The sequence below is a fragment of the Atheta coriaria genome, unplaced genomic scaffold, assembly GCF_025399875.1.
Source record: "Atheta coriaria isolate IRGN ID8LTWV9N9 unplaced genomic scaffold, Caltech_Dcor_3.1 hic_scaffold_9_pilon, whole genome shotgun sequence".
In the NCBI taxonomy this organism is placed as follows: Eukaryota; Metazoa; Arthropoda; class Insecta; order Coleoptera; family Staphylinidae; genus Dalotia; species Dalotia coriaria.
The window spans coordinates 11,863,857-11,875,897 of NW_027045451.1; the positions used below are offsets into that span (position 1 = coordinate 11,863,857).

At 30.2% G+C, this 12,041-nt stretch overlaps 2 protein-coding genes across 2 annotated transcripts; both read left to right on the top strand.

The window, feature by feature from the left end:
- The first annotated feature begins 621 nt into the window (after positions 1–621).
- LOC135798427 (uncharacterized) lies at positions 622–3,401 on the top strand. The gene is made up of 5 exons (XM_065311277.1): positions 622–851; positions 1,160–1,264; positions 1,331–1,623; positions 1,711–1,906; positions 1,980–3,401. The coding sequence occupies exons 1-5, from the start codon at positions 656–658 to the stop codon at positions 2,681–2,683; spliced, it is 1,494 nt and encodes a 497-aa protein (XP_065167349.1). The 5' UTR covers positions 622–655; the 3' UTR covers positions 2,684–3,401.
- A 290-nt stretch (positions 3,402–3,691) lies between these two features.
- LOC135799027 (CRISP/Allergen/PR-1-like) lies at positions 3,692–5,172 on the top strand. The gene is made up of 5 exons (XM_065312038.1): positions 3,692–3,853; positions 4,340–4,540; positions 4,631–4,788; positions 4,851–4,960; positions 5,018–5,172. The coding sequence occupies exons 1-5, from the start codon at positions 3,763–3,765 to the stop codon at positions 5,055–5,057; spliced, it is 600 nt and encodes a 199-aa protein (XP_065168110.1). The 5' UTR covers positions 3,692–3,762; the 3' UTR covers positions 5,058–5,172.
- Positions 5,173–12,041: the final 6,869 nt, after the last annotated feature.

The window sequence follows — 12,041 nt, forward strand, 5'->3', positions numbered from 1 at the left end:
TAATAAACAGTTTGGCACAACTATTTGTCTAATATATTTTTTTATGTTCTTTGATGTTACGATGATATTGCATGGATAGCACAGCGGTATCTTATATTAAGCACTGTGTTATCACTGTGACATTATTGTGGCATCATAATTTGACATTTTATCTTTAATAGTTTGAAGTTTTTAATTGTTTTGTTGTCTATCAAATCAATCATAGTTGTTTACTCGTCAGTTTCAAATGAGAGAGTAGTTTTTTCACATGAAGTATGCGAATGCTTTTAAATTCTGGTTTAGAAGTGGCATTTAAATTGTTTTTTAATGCAAATGTTATAGACAGTTTTTGTCAACAAAAATTTATAAAATATGCTAATATGTGGTATAAAAAAAGTACTAAGTTCAAATTTTTATTATGTTATGTTCATTTTATTGGTAGCAAATGAAACATTTATATTAATTGCAGTAACCTTAATCGTTTGCAAAACATCGAATCTACAGTGAAGTACTCGTAAATATATGACACCAGAGTGCTTTTGATAATTTTATATCAAATAATTTCGCAACTTGCAACTGTTTGCATGTTCACCTAGGAATAGTATTTTTTTTCAAATAGAGATAACACGAAAGATGAGGTGGAAAAATTATGTAATGGCATATTTCATTTAGCAATATGCGTTTGTTGGTAATGCTGCTTTTAGCAGCTCAGGTGCTTCATGAAGTACAAGCAAAAGCGAGTCTATTATTTATAAATAAAACTGAAATAGAAGAAACCGTCAGTATAGAGGGCATGTGTGTTAGTGTTGATTACAATGATGCGATTGGATTTACTATTTCATCAGACAACTACGTCACTTATGACGTAGCAGGTATGTTAATAAATAAAATAAACCAATAATAGTTTACTAAGTATCAAAATGCTAAACGGAGGTTTTAGTCATGTGATTGATTGAGAGAAAGAGCGTGCGCCTGCTTCGACTTATTGCTGGGCGGGGCATAGCATTTCATATGGTTTGGTGCTGCAAATGCGCAAGTGCATGCTAAGAGTAAAGTACTTAACTCACGGCTTGGCCGTCGGTTTATAAAGTACCACTTTTTGTGTAAAAAAAAAACATGGAAAAATTGACGCTTTGTGAATGGGAGTAGAATAAAATAATTATGAAATAAATATTTCTAGCCAACATTTTTAAACCTGTACCTTTCGACTGGACTGAACAAGGTTGGGCAAGGGATTATGCTTATAAAGCAACGTTTGGACCAATTACCGATTATACCTGGGAAAGTAAGATAAAAGCTTATTTATTATCTATAAATGAATAATTTTTATTATTCATTTATTTTTTTATAGTGTTTCCGACTATTGAAACTCACGGATATCCAATTACTAAAGAATACGATTTAAAACAACTGGTAGAAATAAAAATACTAAACCAATTTGAATTGAATTTCTCGTTTTTGGGCAAATCGCACGCATATATCTACTTGTGTACAAACACGGACGATAGAGAGAGTAATTGTTTGGTCGGTGGCTTTGGTATTTCAAATGGAACCGAAAGTCGCTTATTACTATGTCAAGGACATGTAGCGCACTTGATATCTGCCAATATATTATCAGAAAATTGCCAATCAATAACAGATAAAGTATTAATAATATATCAAATATTTCAAGCAAACATTAATGTTTATTTATATAAAAATATTTGTTAAATTTGATTGGTTTCGTTATAGATTACACACGAAGCAATTTTCTCGGAAAACCAATGGAGTCAGATATCTATAAAATACCTCAATCAATATTTAGAAGTGATTATTGACAACACATCTTTGTTGTCATATAATGCCCCGGATATTAACGACTTTAATAAATATACAAAAATATTTATTCATTCTGGTACAGAAAATGCTTCATGGAAATATCATGAATGTATGCAAATAATAATTATTATTTAAAAAATAATAACATCATAATATCAATAAATCAATGTAAAATATTTCAGATTCATATTACGAGATGCGTAGCCCAAAGATGAAATATGTCGATAGTTCCTGGTTCAATGTATCATCCAACCAATTGTGCATTTCGTTGTTAGCAAATTATAAACACCATATCACAATGAAACTGTTTAATTCCACGGATAGTAAAATGATTATAAACGAAGTGAATTATCAAAGTGATAAAAACACAAAGTGGAATTATAAAACGTTTAACACTTTTGCATTAGAAACTGGTAAATACTTGTTGCGAATTGAATATAATCCTGATGATATTGTAGCAATTCGCGAAGTAATTTTTCATGAAAATGACGAGTGCAATGATAATACATTGAATGATTTTCACTATTCTTCATTGGATTATAAGACCAATAGATGGGACAATATAAATATAACATGTTCATCACTTCTTTATCCTCACATTCAACTAACGTTTGAAAATGTGAATGAAGTTTGTGGTGTTGAATTGTGCACGGAATTCTACAATAGCTCAGTATGTCCACATATGATAACATGCAGTGAAGATACTTGTTTCTATAACTGTTCTGTTTCACATGGATATACAACAGTAAAACATCCAGCAGAATTTGCATTTTTGTTTAATGTTAATTCTCTACTTATTTCGATATTAATTACTATTATTATCTTAATAATTGTAAGAATTTGCAAACAAAGACAAATTTATAAACAAATTTCTGCACGTAATTAATTATATTGTTTAATAATATACTAAATATGTTAAAAACAAGTTTCAGCGTTATTGCTCCTGACCATGGATAATGCAAAAGTGTAGTGACATTCACACATGTACGTAGCAAGATTATGGTATGCACATTAATTTAATTAATATTAATGAATACCACGTTCTCTATGACATACCTACTAAAGAGGAGGAGTACCTACTTCAGGAATTGAATCTTCAAATAAGCATTTAAATGCTAAAAGTTCGGCAATTACATGTGAAACTCTCCTAAAATAATAAAAATAACCTACGTCCTGAATTCTGTAAAGATATTTTATATATTAATAGAAAATACAGATTGCGCAGGCGTAAGCTGCACCCCGTGAATAAAACCCATGACTAAAGTACTTTAGCCACCGCCTTGGTCGTCCGTGTTTAAAGTACAACTTTTTGTGTCTAAAAACCGTGGAAAAGTAGAAGTAAAAAGATTATATTTTGATTTCAGTATTTTAATTATTTTAAAAACAATAAACCATTTACATTACGTAAATAAAGTTATTTAAAAAATTTCAAGTAATGAAAAGATTTCGAGAAATGCAGAAAAAATTGGATTTATATCTTTTAAGCAATATATATATATAATTAAAAATGATATTTAATAGTTATGATGTATTTAGAATACATATTTGTAAACATTTCATATTCTTATCAGAATAAATATACCTACTGAAAATAAGTCAAATAAGTTATAATCAAAATATAAAACTAAACATGTCTTTATCTAAAAAGTATTCAAAGAATTTTTTGTCGCTTACGTATATTATCAAGTTATTTGTTTATAAGTTAAAAATAAAATAAAAATATTTTGCGCATAATATAATATAATATTTGATTAATTACGATTGGCGTGTACTGATTCCTAGAAAATTCTAACTACGCAGTTCCGTGTTGTCTTATCAATTGTCGTGCATACCTTAACCCATATATCACAAGCGTTTCACACGTTTTATATAAATAATGGTAGATAAAGGACTTCCTACGTCCTAGTATAAAAGCATGCTAACTCATAATTATAACAGTAGCAAAGTAGTAGTACATAACTGAAAATGAATCTCTCCATATTTGCGGCGTTTGTTCTGATTGCATTTAATGCAGGTGCATTGGCTGAGAATTGTCCAGATGGATCTGAAATTTATGGTATGCATAAAAAATATTCTATAAATATAAATATTTAATACTAGCTATTGCCCGCGACTTTGTCCCGGTAGTGTTTAATAAAATTGTAATTCAATTTTATTCTCATGTTCTAACATAATATGTGTCAATTCTATCAATAAGATTCGCAATTTTATTTTAAAGAAATTTATTATATAAAGAATTGCTAATAATGCACTTCAGTGCGCCATCTTGGATCCAACTATTTAACTATAACTATGATTGAATCTCAATGTCAACTTTTATCCTATAGAAAAGGGCTGTCTTTAGGGTTTTCCGGGCAATTATTCAAATTTTTCTCGCCGTAAAAACCATGCTGGGACTTTAGCAAACATTTTAAAAAAGAATTGGTCAACTTGGTCTAGGCGTTGTTGAGTTATGCGCTTACCAACACATTTTGGGATTCATTTTTATATTGTAGATACATATATACCACATAAATTATATTATTGTATTATATTGTAATAGCTTGGGGCATTGATGAAGAAGGAAAAAGAACTGTGGTTGATGAACATAATCGCTATCGTCAAATGATTTTGGACGGTACCGTACCGAATCAACCTAAAGGAAGAGATGTTCTGTTGATTGAAGGCTTCGACGACAACTTAGCCAACGAAGGCAGAAAAGTATCTAAGAATTGCAAGATGGAGCACATCATCGGTTCTGATGGTAAGAATTAAATTATATTTTAAAGTATAATAATATTTAAAGTGAATTTATTTATAATATTTAAATGTTTTTTAAATGTATTATTTTAAGACCGTTGGAGTTGGGTTGGACAAAATTTATACATCAGCTGGAGTTCGGAAAATTCACCTGGTCAGGATTGGGCAGCTGCTGTTAACAGCTGGTATTCAGAACATAAAAATTTTATATATCCTGATCAATCTACTGGCGTAACTGGACATTATACTCAGGTATATTTGAAAATTTTCAATATTCATTTTATGGTAATTCAATTGTTATTATTTTATCTCAGGTAATCTGGCACGACTCAAACACCTTAGGTTGTGATTTCATTCAGTACTATGACAAAAATCAACCGCAATATCCATACGCAAAATTATATACTTGCAACTATGGACCTGGGTACGTAATAAATTGGTTTATCAAAACAATTTGAATAATAATCAATATATTTTTCAGGGGCAATTGGCAGGGTGAAGCACCTTACGAGCGCGCTTAAGTCTTTATCTCTTATATTATGCACAATATTATTGTGCCCAAAAAATAATTTTGAATTTTATTAATGTAAATTTTCATTATTATTTTATGTTAAAATTAAAATTACTGCAGCAAAATCAATACTATTTTTTGAGAAAAAAGAAACAGAAACCTTTCTTTTAATGCAATTTCCTAAAATTGCACTAAACTCTAATAATGACCATTGGTTTAATATTTGGTAAAATATTAAATTACAATTATTGGAAAAAATTCGACCTGATAGCAGTGAATTAAAAATAAATACAAGTTATTAACAAATTTGGTCTCTTGCGCCATCTCCTTGCATAAAGCGTAAACTTAGAAAAAGCATCGTTACACTCACCTACGCATTCACCGGTGATAGTTACAGATTTTAACTGTTCACTTTCCTACTGTTTTCCTTTCATCCGGTAGACGCCGCCCGAAGCCAAGATATTCAAGTTTCACAAAATTTTGTTAATTTGTGAATTACAAATATTGCAAAAATTAGCTCAAAACGTGTTGTTTTGCTATAATAATAATTTTAAGCGATTTAGATCGTTGAAATCGTTCAAATAGAAGCAAATTTTATAAAAGAACCAACAATAAAAAATTTCACGCATTTCACGTTAAAACGCAGATTTAAACTCAAAACATGTTGTTTTGCAAAATTTATTAACCAGCTTAATGATAACTGCTAGAATTATTTTAGACTTGTTTTCAAAAACACATTTTTAAAATGAAAACCAATATAATAGCCCTCACATAAAACCTATAAAATATTTTATCATAATTACTAATTACTTTGTTATTTTATAATGTATAGTTAACTTTGAAGGTTTTTCCCATCATACACAGCCGTACACCGTCCAAAAAACATCCGGTGTATTTCAATTCAAAAACCACGCATTAATTATCAATCGAAACACACTTTATGCGCGTTCAAACTAAAATTAATTCAAATTTCAAGTAGTTTCCATTTATATAATTAAAACTACAAATACCAGTTTCTCACATTGGCTGTTATTTTAATAAATACCCAAACGCTGTTTTTGTTCGTTTCTGTCGATGAATATTCATATGTTATAATAATTTACAATTCGGTGTGTGCTCCAGCAATAATAAGAAGAATTAAAAATAATTAATAATTTAATTACGCCTTCAATTCAATTCAATTCAAGATTTACCGTTTAATTGCTTTACAGTATAAGTATAAAAGAACATTAAATTTTATTTGGCCGACTTCAAATTCTGGCTGCGAGAATTATTATTAGCGGCATTTTTATGCGCCTTTTTTCGTGTGCTAATTGCCATGTAAACTTGTATTTAATTTGTTCTTAACGCGCAGTGTGTGTGCATAATAATAAACGCTCATCATATAGTGGCGGATTATTAATTGATATGTTGGTTATTACTGGATTTATTAGAGGTAATTAGTAGGTACGATAGGGGGCAATATTTTTGTTGCTTCTGTTTTTTTGATTTAATTAAAAAGAAAATAAGTTGAAAGGTTCCAAGAAACAGGAAATTAGTTTTATTAATAATTATATATTAAACAATAATAGAAAAAATATGTTTTGTTAACAAATCAAGGGTTAATTCTATTTATTTAATTATTCATTTATCAATTGTTGGGTATACATTTTCTTTCAATTGCAAAATAATGATAAAGACTTCATAATAAACATAGGCAAAATATTACATAAAGTAATCTTTTTATGTTAGTAAAAATATTTTAGAATTTAAGCTTAAAATCAAAAATGGATATGGAAAATGATCAATTAAATGATAATTAAACAGAAACTATCAATTTATTTGTTGTTTATTTTAATATAATCCAAATTTCAAGTTTAATTAAGGTTTTTAAGTCCGCATAATTTTAATGTTAAATTTAGGCATAAAAATTATTGAAATTATGTGATTTTTTGGCGTTAAAACAACGATTTATGCAAAACACTGCACAAAATTCAGTCAATAATTAATTAAAGATGGCATTTATCTAAGATTAGGAAGGAAATTTAATTTCTAATTTAAGTAAATTTTTTAAGCTAAAAGTCGTCATTATTCATTTGTTGCATTTCCACATTAATCTCCTTTCTTGATGGATTTCTTTCTCAAATGCAGTATTAAATAAAGTAATTACCCATTTCCCTCAAACCGCATGTCATTTTTCTTGTGCACCTATTTTAATGCACTTTTTATTAAATTTGCATTCGCATTAGTGCATTACGACGTCAACTGCATTAATCACAAACGCTGACGGAGGCATGCACAATATTTTTTCGTGTTTTACGCAAGCCAGCGCGCGGATAAATGAAATAATACTAATCCACGAAACGGTGAAATAAATCGTGTATACAGTATGTGTACGCAGTGTGTGTGTGTGTGTGTGTGTGTGTATATTTTTCGTTTAATCTGTGGCCAATTCTCACGACATTTGAGCGTTATACGTGTTCTTTTTTCACCATCGAGGGCAGGCATCAACGAGCGCAATTAATGTAATTACGGTGATTTCAAAAGTCGCCTGCTTAACGCGCCACGATGGAACGCGGCACAATGTTGAAGACGTCGTGAGTTGTGACTGGCCGAGACGTTGAAATGTTCGATGGTTTGAATGGCGAGAACGGCGCAAAAAATCACTGCCATCGCGTAGACCTAGTTTGTAAGTTATAGTTTGTAGAGTTTGTTATTATATAGTCACAGTTGCATAAGAAGATATTTTGTTGTTTTTATATAATCACAAGTTTACTTTATCAATTGAAAAATTGAAAAATTATAATTATTTTCACATATAAACTCATTTAGAACATTGAATTGTCATTTAATAGCTTTTGATCGCGACTTCCGGTAGTGCTTAATATAAATGTAATTTGTCTTTACTCTCTTGTTTTAGACATAGTATGTGTCAATTCTATCAATAAGATTCGCAGCTTTATTTTAAAGAAATTAATTATAAAAAAAATTGCTAATAATGCACTTCAGCGCGCCATCTCGGATTCAACTATTTAACTATAACTATGATAGAATCTCAGTGCCAACTTTTATCCTATAGAAAAAGGCTGTCTTTAGGGTTTTCCTGGCAAATATGCGAATTTTTCTTGCCGTAAAAACCATCCGTGGACTTTAAAAAACATTAAAAAAAAGAATTGGCCAAATTGGTCTAGGCGTTGTTGAGTTATGAGCTTACCAACAGATTTTGCGATTCATTTTTCTATTATAGATTCCTTTATATTTTTATATATCGTATTGCGTTACAAATTATTATATTTGATATATTTTGCGCAATAATCTTATTTTTGTGCCTAAACTATATAATAAAATTACAGGAACTAGAATGAAACACGGAACAAACGAAATTCACTCCGAGTGGGTATCAAAAGTCAAAATTATTGCGAAGTGTGTTGTTATTAGAGCTAATTTGGTATTTAATATCGTAGCATGTTGGCAACCTACTTCCACACGTAGTAGTTTTTTTCAAAGTGTTTTATATTTAATCGCTTTGCTAGGCTCAACTTTGCTTTACTGACTTTTCTAGCCGCAGCAAAACAAGCTAACGTTCGTTTCCGGTAAGAATTTAATGTTCATGTAATTTTAAACCAATCAAACTGTAATTAACGCAAAATGTTGAATCTTACTGTTACATAAATTATATGATTTAGTCTATGAAAAATTAATATATCACGTGCTGGATAAATACTCGTATGTTGCAGATAAATTAGTTTGTTTTTAAAATGCCACGAAAAGTGTATTTAAAAGTAAATAGAAAGACTATACACTATCATGCACAAATAAATTATATTTGCATTTGTGTTTTACGAAAGTTTAATGCAAATGTTTACATTTTGCGCCATTTATGCTCGAGTTATTTGAAAATAAGAGTAAACGTAATTCATTTGAAACTAAACATTTTATATCTTATTTGACCTTTTTGTATTTTTATTTTAAAAACAAAAATACTATATTCTTCTCTATATTCTTCCGAAGGACATAATCTATTTTTATATAAGACTGACAAACATTTTGGAATATAAGCAAAATTAAAAATTACACTATGCAACCAATTACACATTAAGTTTTTACTGAAGTAATTAAATCCTGGATTTATCAATTAATGTGTTTAATTACTTATTACTGTACTTAAATTTAAGTTAATTTACTTGTTTTTTGCTTCATTTATTATTTTTGCCCATAAATAACTCACTATAACATTCATCAATCATTTTTCAAAATATCTTCAACTCAAAATAAACTCCAACAAAAAAACAATACATGACAGAATAGATCATTATCTACACTTTACCAAAACTAATAAAATTACAAACCAATTTAATCCCAATGCGTGTGATTGTCCTTGACAAAATATAAACCACACATTCTGGTCAACATAAGCAATATTTCATATTCAAACTCGTATTCATTCGTTATATTTATTAATTAATCAACATAGTATTGATGTCGGATTTGATAAGGTTCATAGTAAAATTCAATTGACTCGCGATCGAAAAGTCTATTAAATCGCAACGTGACTTGTTGTGCCCGATGCGCACGTTGTTCACGTTGCGTCGTCCACCGCAAGCAAGGACGAAGGGATGTAAAGTACACGCGGGTCTCAACCGCCGCCCGCCCCAGTCGAATTTGATTGATTACCATACGAAGCCCAAGAGCTCGCTCGCACTTTATCACGTCTTGGATCTCAAACATAGCGAGGGGAAGTAAATTAAAAAAGCACACACACACCAGGAGACTAAGATTAAATCATTTGAACATCGAGCAAAGCAAATTCATTAAGCATTTTTTGGCATATGTCAATGGTTGATAAAATAATTAATTAAATTTAACTTGATTTTTAATGATTTAGTTAATCTATAATATAAAAATGAATCGTAAAATGTGTTGGTATGGGCATAACTCAACAACGCTTAGACCAATTTGGCCAATTCTTTTTTTTAAATGTTCGTTAAAGTCCAAGGATGGTTTATACAGAGCGAAAAATTGACATAATTGCCGGAAAACCCTAAAGACAACGCTTTTCTATAGGATAAAGTTGGCATTGAGATTCAATCATAGTTATAGTTATATAGTTGAATCCGAGATGGCGCGCTGAAGTGCATTATTAGCAATTCGGTATATAATTAATTTCTTTAAAATAAAATTGCAAATCTTATTGATAGAATTGACACATACTATGTCTAGAACAAAAGAGTAAAAACAAATTACATTGTTATTAAAAAATACCGGGACGAAATCGCAGGCAAAACTAATATAATTTTAATTTTTGGAATTAATGACAATTTTGTAATTATCGTGAAAAGAAATTGCAAAGTTTATATGGTGTTAAGCTTTAAAGCTGCAATTTGAGTAATTGCACATTTAATCACTGCGGACTTCCACCAAACGAGTGAATAAAACCACTAAACTCTAACTGCAATAAAACCCTACCGAAAGTAATGCCATCCGTTGACACAACATTCCCCAAAGTAAAAAAGTAGCTGTATACTAGAAAAAAGCCTCAAAAAGCTCTTATAGTTTATTGACACCGCGTCGTAAAATCGGACACGTAGATACCCACCTACGTCATCAGGATACAGCCGTTTTACTGTCTTTAGTACCTCCGCTTCCACAATCCCCGGGTGGAAATACTACGAAAGTGTCCTGATCGGTTGAGGTGTAGTGTTTTTGGTACGTAAAACATCGTATTGAATGTCTTCCCTTTTTCTGTTTCGTATATATTATGTGGACACTGTATCGGAATGTTAAGCGGTAATAAATGGAATGAAATACAATAAATACAGTAGGAAGATAGTAAAAGTGGTTAGAAGTAGGGAAATGTGATCGCACGCGTTTAACGCAATGATTATCCTTTATCCCCATGAAGTGTAAACTTCAATATGACTTACAATAAAAAATATTTTTGAAGAAATTATCAATTTCATGGAAAAAATCATTTTTCTTCTTCCATTTTTAATGCGCCAGTTTTTCACAATTTGAAACTTTAATAGTGATACATTAAACACGGAGAGCTAAGACCGTGACTAAAATACATTAGTCACGGGTTTTAGTCACGGGGTGGAGCTAGCACCTGCGCACTTGCTTTCACAAACTATTAAATCAACATTATAATATTTGTATCAACAGCAAATTTATTTATATTCATGAATTTGCGCATATTTTGACAAATTTTAATCAAAAATATTATTTTACGACTATATCTATAGAGAAACACATAATACTTATCTCACCTAATAGATAATACCAGTATACTTGTAACACTGCATTAAACTATAACTTTACAGACCTCTAAAATAGTAGCTGTTTTTTCTTACTCAACATTCAATAATATAACACCCATAATGATATTAATTATCACCTAAAAATTAACGACGTCTACAAACAATAATTTTCAATCAGATAATTGCGCGCTGCCAGCTACGCAACATATATATCACGTTATAAAATAGGCGTTAATGCGTCCGTAAGCTTTGAGATGTATGCGCGATATCGAATTATTGTTGAATTATTACTTTCAGCGACGCTAAAGATTTATCCACAAGCAGCCGCAGAGGCATCGACCTCAACGGTTAGAATACGCGGTTAGAATGTTCAGACATTGACATTGAAAGCACAATCAAAGATAAACTAACAAAAACACGAAACAGTCGCCGAACAAAATGAAACAAAATATTTTGAAGCAAAAATGTAATATGCGGGACAATGATAATCTTTAAGAATAATCGTGAAAGTAAAAGTTTTCAGTTTTTGGTTTCAAGTTACGCAGCATAAAAACAAGAAGCAATAAAAAGTGTTACAATTGTACGTTTTATCAAGTGAAATTGAAAAGAAAAATATAAATTAAGAGTTCGGCGAGTCGGAGAGTTAAAGTTCTCAATTTTAAATTAAACACACAAAACTTTTGTTATTGACTATGCCTCACATTCAGACGTTTCATTTTTGAGGTTACAATATATTGTTTTTTCGATGCCAACGCCAC